The 18,920-nt window shown below is 37.6% G+C and overlaps 1 protein-coding gene across 1 annotated transcript; it reads right to left on the reverse strand.

Annotated features, from left to right (window-relative positions):
• Positions 1-950: 950 nt before the first annotated feature.
• Positions 951-1,733, reverse strand: PG994_009830 (uncharacterized protein; the record flags this gene model as incomplete). The annotated part of the gene is made up of 1 exon (XM_066861239.1): positions 951-1,733. One exon carries the CDS (start codon positions 1,731-1,733, stop codon positions 951-953), a length of 783 nt encoding a protein of 260 aa, XP_066713409.1.
• Between the last annotated feature and the right edge of the window lie 17,187 nt (positions 1,734-18,920).

The following is an 18,920-nucleotide window of genomic DNA, read 5'->3' on the forward strand; positions in this document are numbered from 1 at the left end:
TAATATCTACGGTATATTAGGGATAATCGCTTTTTATATTAAAAGCGAACCTTTATATATAATCGGCTAGCGGTAATAAACGATTATTTCGAGCGCGCATATATTAAAGAGATTAGAGACCTCGAGCACGATAAACTTATCTTCTACGAGCATCCTATATACGTAGAAGAAAGCGTTAAGCTGGACGATCTTAACCACTTTCGAAATTATGTACAAACTATCCACGGTATGTGGCTCAAACTTAGGACTTCGGTGGGATAATTCACGATATAGTATGCCAGGTTAACAAGGGGTAAGAGGAGGCTAACCACACTAGGACGTCACTTGTATGAAGGCTTATATCAAGCTGGCTTAAAACCCGTAATAAGTAAGAGTCCACGAATATATTAATTTCACTCCGGAATCCCTAAACGCATTCCTTTAAATCTAACGGTCCGATCTCTCGTTCTCGCCCATTTTTACTATTTACCTATAGTACATTTGTTATAGTTCCCCCAAGCTCGCCTGGTCGTAGAGGTTGAGGTAGCAATCGACGCATTTCTATCTGCTACTTCTCAATAGCTATTTTGGGAGCCTTGCAATAAATCGCCTCAAGCCAACCAGACGCCATTTATGCTTATCCTGCTTGTTCTGGTTATAAGTAGGCGGCAGGATTGAATCTGTTTCTGGAAATTAACATACTAGGGTCTCAAAGTACAGGAGCAATTGCTTAACTTGCTATCCGATCTTTCTAAATAAGATATAGTATTATAAAGGCATTAAATAGGGATATTCTATAAGCCAAGAAATAGTTCGAGTCCGCCGTAAGCTTTCATATAGAGTTCTCTAGCTGCGGTTCGCTACCCCTAATAGACTCTGAGATCTGCTAGGTTTTGTACGGTATTGAGTGCCGGCCTATATCGAACGGATATATTGGCACCTAAAGCCTTCTCGTGTCCTTGCAGTGCCCGTTAGTAAATCGTCTCGGCCTCGTCCATCCTGCCCTGGTCGGCGTAGAGGTTGGCTAAGTTGTTGACCGTGTCGAGTGTGGATGTGTGGTCTGGACCCCATGCCTTCTCCTTTCCTTGCAGTGCCCGCAGGTTCATCGTCTCGGCCTCGTCCATCCTGCCCTGGGCTTTGTAGAGGACGGCTAAGTTGTTAATCGTGTCGAGTATGGATGTGTAGTCTGGACCCCATGCCTTCTCCTTTCCTTGCAGTGCCCGCAGGTACATCGTCTCGGCCTCGTCCATCCTGCCCTGGTCGGCGTAGAGGTTGGCTAAGTTGTTGACCGTGTCGAGTGTAGATATATGGTCTGGACCCCATGCCTTCTCGTATCCTTGCAGTGCCCGTAAGTACATCGTCTCGGCCTCGTCCATCCTGCCCTGGGCTTTATAGAGGATGGCTAGATTATTAACCGTGTCAAGTGTGGACGTATGGTCTGGACCCCATGCCTTCTCCTTTCCTTGCAATGACCGCTGGTACATCGTCTCGGCCTCGTCCATCCTGCCCTGGACGGCGTAGAAGACGGCTAAGTTATTAACCGTAGAGAGTGTGGATGTGTAGTCTGGACCCCATTCCTTCTCGTATCCTTGCAGTGCCCGCAGGTATATCGTCTCGGCCTCGTCCATCCTGCCCTGGGCTTTGTAGAGGACGGCTAAGTTGTTAATCGTGTCGAGTGTGGATATGTGGTTTGGACCCCATTCCTTCTCCTTTCCTTGCAGTGCCCGCAGGTACATCGTCTCGGCCTCATCCATCCTGCCCTGGTCGGAGTAGAGGTCGCCTAGACTGTGAAAAGCTCATGGTATATCGTGATCGCTATTTCTGATCGTAGCGTGGCATCTGATAGCATGTGATAGAAGCCGTCTCTGAAGTTGCCAGAATTGGGGTTGTTTTCTTGATGGGGCTAGCGAGGCGACGCAGCCTATCGAGAGCCTAGCCAAATTGACATCCCAGTTTTGATTCAAAATGTGGATTGTCCAACTGTGTACGCAGGAATGGATATTATACCCCCCTGACCCGATTGGGCCCGTAGTACCGATGTGTACCTCAACCAGTCCATAATTATGCAGCGTACTTATAGCGGTATTGAAACTCAACTCATCTTTCAGCTCGTATATCCAGGCAGGACCATCTTCTTCGTCCACCTGAAGGAGTTCAAACCAGATGTCTTCGTTATCAAAATACGCCCACCATCGGAGTAGGTGGCCTACGAGTGGATTATGTCTCTATAATTGATCATACGAGAGCTGCCACGTGGAGCATAGTGTGCGGTCTTAGTAGGACCCCAGGCTCGGGGTACTTGTTTAAAGCCTTACCCATAAGTTTTTATATAGGCGAAGGGTAGCGATCGAAGCTGATGGAGACGCGCTTCAAGTAAGCTCCAGCCGTGGCAAGAGCGAGGGTAGCCTATCAAGCTCCATCACGAAACTTGTGGTATTAACGTCTGTAACAGTCATCAGTAATGCTTTAGTTAACGACAAGCTTCTTACCGTTTTATAAATTACCTCTGCCGGAGGTTATTAAAAGGATCCCCAAACTATCTTTTATAAATATAAGTTTTTTTATACGAATTATATAACCAAGATCCACTTGTAACAAACGAGTTATAATAATAATCGAGCCTTAATATACCGTAGGAAGAAATTAATAAATATTAATCCCTACGCCTTCGGCATTATTAATTAATTTCGAATTATCGAGGTTATCATAAATAAAAAGCTACCTCGTATTGTTTAATAAGCTTAGCCAGGTCTTAACGGCTTCGATTATCTCTTTATAACTCTACTATTTACTTATAACACTTAAAAGGCTGGCGTCAGAATACTATTATATTATTTACCTCGTTACTTTAACGAAGCTTTACTAAATCGAGGCTTCGTCCTTAATATTAAACCAGAATATAGCGGAATATTCGTCTCGGTAGCGCTTCGCGTACGTAACGGCAAGTTATGTCTTGCCAATACCACCGAGACCATGGAGAACCACGACACGACGGCTTCCATCCGAATTTAGGTTAATACGCATCTCCGCCAGCTCCCCTTCTCTTACGACGAAGTGTTACGTCTCGGGAACATCCGACAGGCTGAAGGTAACGGAGAAATCGTTAGCTCGAGTCCCTTATTCAGTCAGCCTTTTCCAAGCATCACTGTCCGAAAAGAAATAACTTACCCTTCACGGCTTTCTGGATCTTCTTTCGCAGCCGTTTCTGAGCATTTTCTCGCCCTTCGCCGTAGATCATCGACATATGGACGTCGAATATCCCAAGAGCGTATACGCCAGGTCCTCCGGGTATTTAGTTTCGCGGTTACGGACCCAGGCTTCTCGTTCCGAGACGGGAAAGTCGGGCAAAGGAGTACCGTAAAGTGCACTCGCCGGAATACCTGTAATATCGCGTATTACAAGCCCCAAAGATTGCTTATCGCCGAGCCACACGCCTTCCTTAGAATAGAAGTCTATTAACGTCGGCGCGAGGAGCTCTTAGAGTATCCAACCACGAGTAAACCATCTGCTTTTTCGGAAGGCCCCTTCCCAAGGCGCTACTTTATCCCGCGTATTAGTATCGGTAGCGCTAGAGACGTCGGCAAGATAAACGTAACATCGTTTCGTATCGCGGTACTACCGGAATATACTATTAATTATAATTTATAGCTCGATATTATTAAACTTATCGATATAGCAGGTATCAACCTAAAAATATCGTAACCCGTATTACTCCGCTTAGTCGGTATAAAACTTAATCTTATCATAACTAGCCTTATACTACTAAGCGGCTAATATATTTACTAGATCCGTATAAACGACCTCGTCTAAACCCCACGTATAAGAAAGGATCGCGTAAGGAAGCATATTATCGGGACCGAAATCGTCGGTCAAGCTGTACCGGCCAGCATCGTCGCATTGGAATAGCCGCATCGTAAGGCGCAAGAGCTACGCGACTCGGCGTATCGTTAGAATAAACGAGAACCTAAAGTATAGCAATCTTGCTTCAAGAAGCTAAGCCAATATCAACACCTCCATCATCAGCTGGCCCTGCACCAGGCTGCAGGTACGGGTATAGCTCAGCCGCAAGCCAGGAATAGCAAGTAGACAAAGGATAAAGATTCGTACATACCCGCCGACGTTCCGTTTAATATCACGAAATATCACAGCTAGGCTTACCTCCTAACTAACTTACGGTTCGGCCCGTAAATTAAATAGTACGGAGCGCGTATACGATCTCACAATTAACGTTTTCGCGAAAAAAAACCGAGTTATTACGGGGTTACGAACGATATAAGCTTTTAAAGCGGTACTACTCGCTTTAACCTTCGTAATAAGAAGTAACGCTAACAAACTTATTTATTCGAATCCGATTAAAAAGATTACCCCGATCGTTATAATAGCTCAAAGTAAGCCAAAGCAGCAAGAAGCCTATTAAAGCTCAAAACTTCAATATACGTACAGGGCTTGCATAAAAACTGCTACGCCTATATACCACTCTTTAACATAATAACCGGAACATAAAATTAACTACCCTAAATACTACTAATAAAAACGGACATCCACCCACCCCTATACAACCTAACATATCTTAACTACCGTGTTATACCACCTACAGTACATAATCGTCGCTATAGTAAACAGCGTCCTTATAAACTACGAAATCCGAATCGCGAGCGAAACGCTCAGCATCGGCATCGTTCATAGATTATACGGTATTAAAAGGATTATAAACAGGGGATAAGCTACCGAAACTAAATAAGGCGCAGTATTAACGTATAATACTTTATTAACATAATCGATTCGCGGCTTCCTAGTAATAGAAATCTACCGCGCGTAACTAGAAACCCCGATCCCAAACACGTCGTCGCGTTTTAATATATATACTACGCGTATATACGCTAACCCTAAACGTATAAACTAGCTAAAGCTTTATATCTTTTAAATAGAGACCTTAATTTAATTATTTTTAACAAAGCTTATTAATTCGATTATAACTTTTTATAAAGTTTATAACCCGAGCCTTCCGCCTATACTAATTAGTAAAAAACCAGATCGCCGCTTCGTTACACGGTTTTATATAGCTTAAAATCTTTTAAGACTTTATAACCTATTCCCTCGATAACGCGGTTTTACCATTCCCTTATTTATAGATTACGAATCTTATAGCTACTAACATGGTCTTAACTTAGGAATAACCTGCACTATACTTTACTCGTTACCGTCTATACTACTGCCCTATCCTCCACGCAATAATCCTTATATTAACGCTCATTCTCATAATACTGCTTTATTAAGGCATTAATACCGCGATATATTATATTATATTAACTACACTTTACTTATTATTTTAAAATATATAACGGACTATCTCGGCTAAAAAATTATTACTATTAATATCTACATTTATTTATTTACTCATCCGTATCCATGCCGGAGCTTATCGAAAAATATATACTCCTGTGTGACATAACTTACCTCCTATATTTATTAATCCCTAATTTATATTAATTAAACATAAATCAGCGCTCGCTTCGTCTTCTTAGTTCTTCCTGGGCTTATAGGTTACTCTTATCCTCGTGTGCTACTTCGGCTATTCGTTCTCGTTCTCGGCTCTATATAATTTTCGGGTAGTTAATCCTATAATGAAAATTAAATTATAACTATATTATATAAGGGTACGCGTTATTCCTAAAACGCTCGCTTTTTATATACTAGTCGGACCTATTTATTTATTAGTTAGTAATAAAAATCTTAGCGGTAAGTTACCGATATAAGGGGCAGGTTATATTCCGTTCCTTACGTATAATAATTCGAAAATATATTACTAAACATTTTATATAAAATATATAAAGACTTTTATATATAATAGTATAATTTTAAAAAATATCCCTTAGTAGCTCGAAATAAATAAAGCAGCCTTCCTCGGTATTAATTCGAAGTAATAGGCTTTAAGCCTATTAGCGTTTTAAGGTATATTTTTCTATCCATAGGAGCCCATATTGGTTAAAAGTCTTCGCGGGTATCCGGACATAGTTATATTTTCCGCTATAACGTGTAATAAAAAAGGTGGATCCTTATATCGTCTCTCCTCTATAGTTATCGTTTTAATAAACCATAAAGTTATCCTCCTTACTATTCGTTATATGCCGTATGTATCCGTCGTAATATCTATAACCGCACTATATAACCATAGATGCCGAAGGCTATTTATCTATGGACTCCCTCCTTAATAAATTAGTAATTATATAGTTATAATATCGACCTGCGATATTTTACTTATAAACCGTGTTATATATAGTTAGAAACTATACCTAGTATTAATTAATAATTTATATATTTATATCCGGGGGTGATTTATATCTTCTAGCTCCTAGTCCCTTTAGGTGCTTTACCGCGATATGCCCGTTATCGGTTAAGGCTGTGAGGTATTAATAACAGCTTGCCGGGAAGCCCTTATTAGTCCATAGCTTCTTATAACTTAAGTTCGCGGCCCTATGCCTTACTTCTCAATACTAATCACACCTGCGTGGTCTTAAGCGAACACGGGCACTCCAGACTTCAGATAAATTAATATATAGCCTTAAATCTCGTCGCCTATACGAAACTATTGACCTCGAGGCCTTTCGACCGACGGGAGAGGTTAGCTTCGCGCGGCCTATGCGGAACGTAGTTATCGCCGTGATGTTTATAGCTGGCTAGGACGCCTAGGTGCCGTACCACTGCCGCTTTCCTCCGGCCTTAAGTCCGCGGGCGTCTGGCTCCTGAGCCGTGCACTATCAGCTTAAAGGCTAGCTTTAGTTAAGGGAGGAAAAGGCTCTAGTAAGGGGTTTTGGCCAGCTATTTAGTAGTATTTATTAATACGGTCCTGCCCTTCGTTTTTAATAATGCTATTCTATACGCCACGATTAATAAAGGGTGGGTCAAGCCCGTTAAGCTTTATTTAAATATAGGTATTCCTTTATAAATTATTAGTATGATCGTTATCAAGCAATAGATCGAGATTTATATATAGATATATTTAAAAGATACTAAGTATACCATTTAAACAGATATATTAGGCTAGCCGTTACGAAATTAATATACGGAGGCTTTTAAACTTAAACGACCAGATTCCTAGCTATTCTTTCTTATATATATAATTACGGCGAGGCTGGCCGTAATTAAAAGGTGGTAAGGTAAGAAGTATATAACTCTTTTAAAGCGGCGAGCCTTCGATCCGAGCAGTTTCGTATCCACCAGTTTGCGGGTAGCGAAAGTCCTCGTAAAATTACCTACCGCGTACTATGCGAATATTTGTTAACTAGGTCCTATAAGTATTCGGTCTATCGTCTATAGCGAATATATCTAATTCGTCCTCGGTAAAAAGAGAAGAAGTATTTAGAATAGGATTGGTTTATTTAACTGTTTCGGCATGTCTAAGTAGCTCAGGCTCAGGCTTAGGCTTAGGCTCAAAAGGCGATTCCGCCGTGGCTTGCGTATCGGGTACGGTTTCAGCTTTTGTAATAGTATATAACCTTATAGAAACGTCCTTATCCAACACTTCGATCGTAATTAAGATCTCGCCTTTAAGCGTCTCATCTCTAAGTCTTAGGTTGGTGCCTGCTCTGTTATAGGTAGATCTGGTCGTCCCTACCGTACCTTCTATTATTTTAACTTTAGGATCTGGGTTGTTTCCTACTTTATTACGGGTAGATCGGGTCCTCCCTAGCGCGCGCCTCCCTATTAACCTTTATAACTCTTTTAGTACTCGACGGTTTACGCGATTTATAATAATAACTATATTAATAATAAAGAATAAAAAGATTTAATTAACGATATAAACTAGATGGGCAAGCTATATATATTAGAGGAATAGATTTTAAAAACATATTCGAAACCCGATTCCTAAAGTCTATTATTACGGAACGAGTTCCTATAAATAATATCTCCTTTCTAGTTTTTATAATTAGTCGAGTTTTTAAAAGTTCCCGCCTTTAGCTAGGCAGGTACTTATTCAAAGTAGTATAGAAACCGAGTAATAGCTCGTCCTATATCGTTTTAATATAAACTTTATAAGCCTTCCTTATAAGGCCATCATTATACCGCATATCCACGGTTACCGCAAGCGCACACCTCGACGACCGACGGAGTATAGAAGCCGTTAACCTCCTCGGACATACCGTGGCAATAACGATCCCGACCGACACGTATCGCGGGATCTATTAAAAGATACTTATAATAAAGTAAATAATCTTATTAAAATTAATTAATTAAAGTATACGGGATAATAATACTAGATTATACTTTATAAATTATGATCCCGGCCGCTCACTTTATATTAAACTTTTTACGAATACCGGAGATTATGTATATACTTAAAGGATGGCGTAAATATGACGCTTTATATAATTAATATATAAATGGTACTCTATTTATAGTTACTATTACAGCCTTCAGGTCATCTCGGACTTGCATGATCGTAACGGTACATGGAACGCCGGAATGACTTGTAGGACTCTGGCAGGCATGTGCCCATGCCACATCACTTGCAGCGACCCACTGCATCCAACCTGGAAAGCGAAAGCGAACGCTGAACCGAATTGTACGAATCTATTTTAGTCAGGGTAATAAACTTATATATATTTAACTCTAACTAAAATAATAGGGTAGGCTATTATAAGTAATATGAAAGAATCTTTTTAATTTTATGTACGTACTTCGTAGCTTACCAACGCCTAAACGCTAATATAGCAGGAGTCTCTAAGCATAGGATTTTATTTAAGGGCGAGCCTCTACAGCGGAGAACAAAAAACCCACCTACCATTATTAATATCCCTTTCTTCTACACATATTACATACATTATAACGCGATATTAATCGTTATCCTAAAGATATTACCATCTAAAAGATATTGGCGTAACGCAAATCCTGGTATATTTATGTTTGATCGACGAGGTATTCGTTAGGTCATCTACCGTAAACACTCATAACCCTTATTACTAGCGGTACCGTGTTATTTATTTAACGTGGAGTATGCTATTAAAACAGGTTTTAACGTTGAATTAGTAATAAGCTTAAATATTAGCGTTCTGTGGTTTAGTAGTATAGTCCATATTAAGAACAGTATAAAAATAAGCTAGCTTTTAAACAATATTTCTGCCATATTATTTACGCACGGTATATAAGCCTAATAATATCCCAGCCGAATAATCTAATACTTAAATAAGTAACGCTAAAGCTGGATATTACTAATTACTAGCCGCGCACTCGCCTAGCGCGCTAAAAAAACAGGAGCTTTAAAGACTAATAATAGGCTATAATTAAAACCCCGCCTGGATACTATAACGATCTATCGCTAAAGCCGCAAACCACTGCTTTCGTAAAGACACATACGTACTTATATAAAGATTTAATTCTATTTTAATATATAAAACTTTAATATTAAAAAATAAACGCTAAGCCTTGGACTTTCTTATATTTCTTTCCGTTTTTTAGTATCGTATTTTATTATTCCGAGTTATAACGTTTCGCTTATAGATTATTACTTATTAATTTCGTTATTTCGTTTCTTAAGTTTTTTTTAAGCTTATTTTTCGCTTATTTATTAATATACGATTTTAATATCCCTTTCCTACCGTCGGCTTTATATAATTCTCGGATAATTAATAAGATAATATTTATTAAACTATAACCATATTATATAGAATTCTCGGTCGTTCTTAAAACGCTCGCTTTCTATATACTATTAAGACTGGCTGAACTATTAGCTAGTTATAAAAACTCTCCGTACGGCTACCCGATATAGCGGGCAGGATATAGCCAGGAAGCGACGCGCAGCATTGCGAAAGTGACGCGCTAGGCATGTAGTATGAAATATGTGGACAGACGTACCGATACACGTAATAGAATAGTTTTAAAAGAGGTCCCTTAAGGTGTCATAATAAATAAGGCAGTCTTCCTCGGTATTAACTCGAAGTACTAGGCTTCGCGCCCTTCGCGTTTATTGGGGTTTTAGTATATAATCCTTAGTCTACGGAAATCCAAGTTATTTAAAAGTATATACAGGTATTCGAACCTTGTTATACCGTTTATTAAAGCGTGTAATAAAGAATATCGATAACGATTATTCCTTATAACTACTATTATTTCTGCAGATTATATAGTTAGTTTTATAATTAATTATTAACCGCGTATAGTAATCGTAATATATATAGCCGTATTAAATAACTATAATAGCTATAAACTGTTAATTTATCGATTCGCCCTTTAAAGAACTCGTTTTTATATAGACACGATATCTTTTTATGATATCCCGGTTATCGGGTTTATTATATATAGCCAAAAACTAGACATAGCGTTAGTCTAGGCGTTCCTATAAAGTTTCTAATAGGGTCTTATATCTTCCAGCGGATCAGCGGTACCTGGAGGTCTATTTCGTAACTCCGTAAGATTATCTAATCTAGGTATACTAGTTACAACTAATAATGACTAGGTTAATAGCCTTGGCCTAAAAAGACTTACTAGTTTTAAGCTTTAAGGCCTTTCGATTATTAGCTAAGGCTAACTTCGTAGGGCCTGCATAGGCTACTATTATTCCTCTTAAGTTTCACCCCGCGGAGTCACTAGTACTCTGTCCTGTTGCGGCGCCGATTAGGTTAAAGGGGTTAGGGCCACGACAGATATTATATGCGTCTAGTTCCTAAGCCGTGCACCATCGACTTGGAGGCTCGTTCTAGCCGAGGGTGGATACGGCTCGATAGGTAGGTATTAGCTAGTAATCTCGTAATGCGCATCAATACGGCCTTGCCCTTAATTGCTAAAGACGCTATTCTATACTTTATAACTAATAAATAGAGGTTCGGGGCTATTAAGCTTTATCCAAGTATAAGTATTCTTTTGTGGATAACCGGCACGGCTATTATTAAGTAATAGATCAAGATCGATATATAGGTATATCCAATAGATCCTAAATACGTCGTAGTTACGGATATAGTCCCTTAATTATTATACAATTAATATACGTAGATTAATAAATCGGGACGACCGGATTCCTAGCTATTCTTTCTTATATATATAACCGCGGCGAGGCTAGCCTCGACTAAAAGGTAGAAGAGTAAGAAGTATAAAGCTCTTCCAAAGTAGTAAGCCTTCTATACGAGCCGTCTCGATTATATTAATTTACGAACAGCGGAAATTCTCGTAAAACTACCGGCCGTATATATTAAGAATGTTCGTAGGTTAGGTGCTATAAGTACCTAGGCCATCATTTATAACGAATATATTAACCTCATTTTCGAAGTCCACATAGGAAATAGCCGGAAAGGAATCGGTATGCCTAGCCTCTATTTCGGCATGTCCAAGTGCTTCCGACTCAAAATAGGTTTCTACTGCAGTGGTATATAATCTCAGAGAGGATCCTTATCTAACATTTCAATCGCGATCAGAATCTTATTACGAATAGCTCTGATTTACCCCCCGAGAAGATTCCTCGTGCCTAACAGGCTGCTAGGTTAACAATATCCCAGGAAGTTTAGAAATAAGAAATTAGAAGCGCTTTTCTAAAACAATACGTAGTAAGCAATTTAAAAAAACATTATATATTTACTCTTTTATCTAGTATATTAATAGAATAATATAAAGAAGCCAATATTAACCCGGTATTTTAAATATAGTAGAAGGGAATATACTCTTTTTTATATACGTTATTAGATTAATATTAATCCTAGCCAGCGGCGAATCTGTCTTCCGATTCGATTACTTAAATAGCTAATCACTTAAGGCTATTAACAAGGTGTTCATAAGAATAATTAAATAGGAAAAATTATTTATCAGCGTATTATTCTCGACCAAACCCTAATTAAATATCTATCGTCTTTAGTCGTCTACCAACGGTTAAAATTAATTTACCTTCTTATCGTGAACACTTATAAAATAAGTTCGCGGTATATTAAGCAGCTTATAATATTAAATTTCCTATACCTAATTATAACTCTTACTAAACACGACCTACGAAGAAGTGAATATAATAATTATAATAATATACTAGAATATAACTATAAACAGCCCTAGAATTGTTTTTAACAGATCGCGCAAAATTAATTCGTTATAATAATCCTTAACTAATCACTAGGTCTATCACAGAGGAGCGCTTTCTAATTAATCCAGCTATAATAAGGTCCTTTATTCTTTATTAATAGAACTATATAGGCGCTTTATAAGTAGATAAGATAACATCTCTACATTATTTACTATAAAGCAGCTGCTACAATCTTTAGCAGATCTATGTTCACGGAAACTTTCGATATTCCTCATTATAATACCATTAACTAGAGGCTCCGAGCTTACCTAGGCGTAAGTACTATCATACAAGATCATAACCACACTTTCACTAACTATATCAGGGGTTCCGATTAACCAATCTATTTACTGTCATAAATTCCTAAAAAGGAGAACTATTTCTATAATACTATTCTGAATCATCTACATTATGGCAGAAATACTGCTCGAAACCTTAAAGGTATTCCTCCACAAACGCTAAAATATCGGCATCGTTAAACGTGGCGGTAACAGTGACCCATACGAAGTCCCCAGTATAAGATATGCATAATTCCATCTCCAGCTCGTCGATTGTTTCCTTGGCAGAAGCTTCATCAACAGGTAGGAAGTAGCTCTTGTTCTCCTATACCACATTCTCCAGCTCCTCCCGGGACGGAGCAACACGCTCCGACAATACTATAACTAGAATAAAAGCGCTCACGGGCATAATAAATAGGTTAAAAGAAATAATTACCGTTGCCGTTATTCTCTTATCTTCGAAAAATAATCGACAAAACTCTTCCGTTCTAAGCTTAGAAAGTAGGAGGAATATTAAGGACGAGTTCTACTTAAACTCTTTTAAACTAGAAACTTTTTATTAACCTATTTTTTTAATAATATAATAGTTCTTTTTATATTAAATCGTTAAAATACCCGCTTAATTAAAACAGAGTAGGAGTGGAATAAAATTAAGGTCTCCCTAATCCTCGAATAATCGCCAACGCCACGGTAATAACACGTCGTCCTCTATATAACCTTCCACGTATTCTCGTATAAATCGGATAAAGGTCTCCTAAGTATCGGCAGATCTCTATTCTACTAATACTAGAGTATGGCATAAAAACCAGTCTTCTTTCACCATAGATCGTATTCCAATACTTTAGAAAGAAGCTTTAATAACTCTATACTCTTTAAGTACGAAACTATCTCTATACCTATTATTAAGTAAACTGTAAAGCAGATATATAGAATAGTAGCCTTCGTGTTATTCGAAAAGACCCGATATAGGTTATAAAAAAGTAACGTTAGTTTCGTTTTCCTAGTCCTATAGGTTTAAAATAATCTTGCTATCCGTAAGATATACCTCGCATAATTACTTATTATAAGTATATTTCTAAAAATATAACTTTATATCAGCGGTACCTTTCGCAATTTCGTAAAGTTTACTTATACCGTCACTCGAAATAAAGACCAGGTTGATCTAATCGCTTATATCTCCATCGTAGAACTTTCGCATATCTTAAGGATGACCAATAACAAAGGGGTTAAAGCCGATGGCGGAAGCTGCGTTAAGGAAATCACCACTCCTAAACAGTCTCGCATAAGCAAGTACATATTTAGTCTCAGAGGTAGAGTCCCCTCGCCGATAAGCCTCCGCTCTGTAGACAGGGTTACTCAAATCCATATTTACGTGGTGCTTAAGAATGAAGCTTAACTAGGCATGTCTTTAGGTATATATAAATTCATAGGCATCCTACTTTTCTAGAATTTAAAAACCTAAATTTAGAATCCTAGTCCATATTTCTAGGAAAAACGACTCAAAATACTTGCCGCGCGCTTAATTATTCTATATTCTACAGGTTAATATAAAGCGAGACACCCAGAAGTCGAAATTTAGAACAATATTTAAAAGGACCAAATCCAACTTCCTCGAAGCTGCATAATACCAACCTCGAAGTATTTCCTAACAGCATGAAGGCATTATACGCTCTATTAAAGTCGTAGAAAGGGAGAAAAAGAAATAGGATAAAGAAGATACACGAGCTCTATAAACTTTTCGGAGCTAAAGTCTATATTTATATAGAGAAAGACGGTATACCATACTTATATCAGTCCCATGGCGACTTTCCTAATTATCCAGCTAGCCTAGTATTAACAATTAACAAAATAACCCCTAATAACTTCATCACTGTTGCTAAGAGACGACGACGCGATCAACCCCTTTCGCCCTCACTAATCAGCAATCATAACTTCCAGAAAGAGCCGGTCAATATAAATAATAACTAAAAACCGTAAACTCGAACATACTTCAATATTCCAAAGAATTGAACAACATACATTTTAATTTATATTCTGTAAAGCCTCCTGCAGTAAAGATATCGTAACAATAATAAATCGAATCCCAGATATTTATAATATACCCGTAGCTCCTTCCCGAAAACATTACAAGTTGCCTAAGCGGCAGGGCGAGTTACTTATATTTACCTGCCCCTCTTATCTTATTAAATCGACCATGATCATAATTATAGACGAAGGAGACGATACAGTAACTATTAATAAAGTTAAGAAGTCTTTTCTTTCTTTAACCTCTCTCCAACTTTAATCAGAGCATAAATCTGTTACTACTAACGGATTATCTCCACGATAATAAATTCGAGTTTTCTTCCTTTTGAAGGCCATAAGAAAAGAAGTTAAATACGGCCCAGGCTCGATATAACACTTTATTCGTAGCTCTATCTCGATAAGAGTGTCGCTATAAAAATAGAAGGGCTTAACAATATCGATATAAAATAGAGACTTAATAAGGCTTTTAACTTACTTATCTAAATGGGAGGAAATAGCTAAGGAGTATTAAAGTAAAACATCAATCGACGCTTCAAGCTAAAGGCGTAATATTAAAGCGTTTACTTAAAAACTAGTATCCGCGGGACGCGGACGGAAGCTTTTACGGAGCCATTTTTCCGTTTTAGACGAAGTTAACTTTTTTATTATTATAATAAGGCGGCCTCTGTAGTATAAACATAGTTTTAATCCTTTAATACGGATATCCTTAAATAGAAAGTTTAATCCTAGGTTAAATCGAATTTCGTTCTTATATATTTTAACCCCTTTAAGTCCTCGGAAATAATATATATAGTCTTTAACGCTAGCTCCTTAATAAAAAAGCATAACGGCGAAAAATATTCCGATATTACTTCTAATAATAAGATCGAAATAATTCCCTATTAATGCTATTAATATACTACGGATGCTTTTTAAGTATATTAATATCGACTAGGCGTTCTACACGTTACCTTTTAAAACCAAAACCTTAACTCCCGTATTATATGGTCGAAAGCGATAAACCATATCGTTTAGCTCCCTACAAAATAAATATATAGCTAGAAGAACAGTTCGAGCATTAGTAATAATTGGAGCGTATTTTAATATATATAAATCGTAAAGTTCGTACCTATATAATAAAGTATTTGAAGTTATATAAGCTAGATATACTAAGCAGATTTTAGAGGCTCCAATTCTTTACAATAATGGAGGGATAGACCTGATAATCTTTATATATTTCTTAATATAGCCTTAGCTAATAATAATCTAGCTAGCCAGTTTAATAAAGTAATCTTATAGTATAGCGGTAAGTCTAGGAGCTCTCGACTAATCTTCGATGTTCTTAATCAACGAACGATATATTTTTATAAATATCGGCTCAAGTAGCAACCCTATTTAAAAGTTAGTTATACTATATCTACCTAATTAATAACGAACACTTATAAATTTTACTTCGAAATACGTCGGACATAAGCACGGATGCGATAAAGTGATATATCGATTCTACTAAGGCAGGATCTTAAGAACTTTTCTTAATTAATTCGGCGATATGTATTAAAAGGAGTTCGAATATAAATTATATTACTCGTGATACGCGAACTAAACTTAAAATATCTGTGGTAACTTCTATAAAATAAATACAAGTTACCTATAGCAGAGTCCTGACTTACGACCGCGTAAAAGCTTTATAAAAGCCGGCATTTATATAAACTCCCGTTAAAAAGTTAACCGCTATTTACCCTTCGGTTAGCTTTTCCTGTATCATTAGCTTAGAAAAGTAATCGCGTTATACATTTTTTACTATTTTAAAGTTATATTCTCGTAATACATTACACCTTATTAAAACCTTAGTCGTAAATATCCACTCCAAGTCTTTAAAAGAAATTCTCATACTTCTCTCCCTCTCCGTCAATATAAGAATAACCGGTTTTTAACGTAATACTAGGGGATCGGGATAGACCTAACTTGCTAATTCGGCCAAAATCTCAGCAATACCGCCGTACTTTATTTCTATAAAGATATAAGCATTAATTAATAATAAAAGAGCTCGCGAATAAAATCGGCGTGCAATTTCGGGACCAGTTAAAAACTATGCACGTTGAACTAGATATCGAATAATATTAAAAGGGGCCCAGCCAGCTTTGATCACCGGCATAGAGGCTTAGAGGTGCAGGCTATAGTCTAGAATAACGGAGGAGTTAAAATAAAACATATATACGTAGCCTAGTAGTTCGCGCGTTTAAGGCCCTCTAATAATAATAATCATGTCGACCTCTTTATTAGGCCCTTAATCCAAACGTTAAAATAGGCTAGACATCTCTTCCAAGAAGGGGCCATCAAGTCTAAAAGCCCCGCGGCGGAGATTTAACCATAATAAAGACGGTATAAAGGGCATATATAAACAGTGTGGTTCTTTTATCGCCAATCTGAATTTTATTTATTTATATAGTACGGCCCCTTTCGAGAATTCAGAAACTAGAACAAAATATTAGGGCCCATACTAAAAGCCTACCATAACATGCTTATCGCCGCTACCCTATTCTTAAAACCTCTATCTAAAGCTTATATAATACTGAAAGAAAGCATCGTTAAAAACGTAAATATACTTATTAAAGCTAAAGCGGCCTTCGCTATAATAAACCAGACGCCCCCCTAAATAGTGTACACGTTAATAAGAACTGTGATCAACCTATTTACAGAATTGAACATAGAGGGCCTACTCCGTAGGTTAGTTATAAAACTGAGTTCGGGACTACTCGTACATAAAAACATAGCTTAACAGCTATATATAGTTATGCTTCCACTTATACCAGAGCTATAGAAGTCTAATAATACCTATTATCGTGTACAGAATAACGAAAAGAAGTATCGAATAGCTTAGTAAAACATAATATTACGAATAGATAATAGTCTAATGGAGAGCTATAAATATAACAGGGAAGATAGAGAACCCAGAGAGTAAAAGCTAGGCGCAAATTGTAACAGCTATATTAAAAACTAACGGCACCGTATTAGATTTAAGAACCATTTCTTTATAAAAGATTGCCATAATAATAACGACGTAGACTACGAGACTTTAAAGAATTAAAGAGACGCACCAAGCTTATATTTTATATATCTATAAAGTTATTTCTTACTTCCGGTTTCTAAGCTTTATCTTTCGGATCTTTAAAGCCAGCTCACCCTCTATGTGAAATACCTTACGCTCTATAATAGGATTTCTCATCACATAATTCTCCATATTTCTAGTCTCGTATCGTACGGTTCAACTCGTAATGGCATAGCGTTCATACTCGACTGTTCGTCTAAAATCGCGACGAGTATAAGTAGTGTAATTAGGGTCACTAGTATACCTAAACTTATAGCGGGTATACGACCGTGTAATAATATAGTGGTTACTTTAATAATACCGTTCTCGTATTATAGTATAGTTTAGTTAACGAGGCGGTTAATATATAACTTATAGCGGTTCAGCCAGTTATAAATAAGGGGTTAATAGATAATAACCGTCTCGAATACCATAATTAATAATAATCGGCCGTGGTCTCCGACTTTTAGTATAGGTGGGGAGCTTAAAATGTATAGAGGCCATTATGGTCCACGTCTAGTAATATAGAGTATCAAGTACAGTATATTTCGTTCTAATAAAGAAATAGAAGCTAGAGGCTTCCTCTATTTAGTTTAAATAAAACGGCTCGGGCAGGTGGTAAGAAAACTAGTAACTAGATTTAGTCGCGCGAAAACTAATAGATAGCTAATATAGCCTAAATACGGGCTACTATGGCCCTTAATAGTGGATCCGCTAATAAATAGCGACCTAGGTTAACTACTAAACTAGGTAACGGTAATAGAGTAGTAACAATCAGTATTATACTCGTTAACTAATATCCACTAACAGACTACCTATTCTCTTTACTGCTACACGTGCCAGCCTCTACATCTTAAGCCGAATGCCCCGAACTCGCGCTCTTTCTCCGGTACATTCCTAGGTGTTATTTACAGGCTTCCACTCTCCGCGAGAAGCCTCAGACACCTTCGTTAAATCATAAACTCAACGCGGCGCCCTCTTTTAACACGTTAAAGCGCATCAAGGAGTGTGGGTACGTTCGTCAACCCAGATACGTTCAGGCAGTACGTTTCCATCAAGTACTATTCATAATTATCTTACAGTTTCGTCTGGCCATAAATATTATAGGCGTACCAGTTAAGAATATATAGCGAGTATTTTCGGGCCCGAATCGTGGCGGCGGTAAGACCTGTTTATAGTAGTAGTGTAAGAACTATTAGGACGGTACCTAATTAAGATATTAAAGAGTATAGCAAGGAAATCATATAACAGGAGGTGCACGTATTAGTAACGTTAAGTGTTACCCCTAGTAATGGGCAAAGTACCTAAGTGCATCACTGAAAGCCGACCCCACCCAAAAAGCGCCAACTCTAACTGGTCCGCTAGAAGTTACCCATTTGATGGTGAACTGGTATATGTAATAGGGCCCTACTACCCCTACCTGAAGCTTGACCCCTTTAATTAAATCAGTAGCTCGACGCGACAACGTCCGCCCAAGTATTATCGGGTTATGTTATCAGAGATAATTACACAGGTTAAAAATAAAAAGTAAATA

Source organism: Apiospora phragmitis, assembly GCF_038363925.1.
Source record: "Apiospora phragmitis strain CBS 135458 chromosome Unknown utg000009l:1.0-1189150.0:1.0-1190623.0, whole genome shotgun sequence".
Classification (NCBI taxonomy): Eukaryota; Fungi; Ascomycota; class Sordariomycetes; order Amphisphaeriales; family Apiosporaceae; genus Apiospora; species Apiospora phragmitis.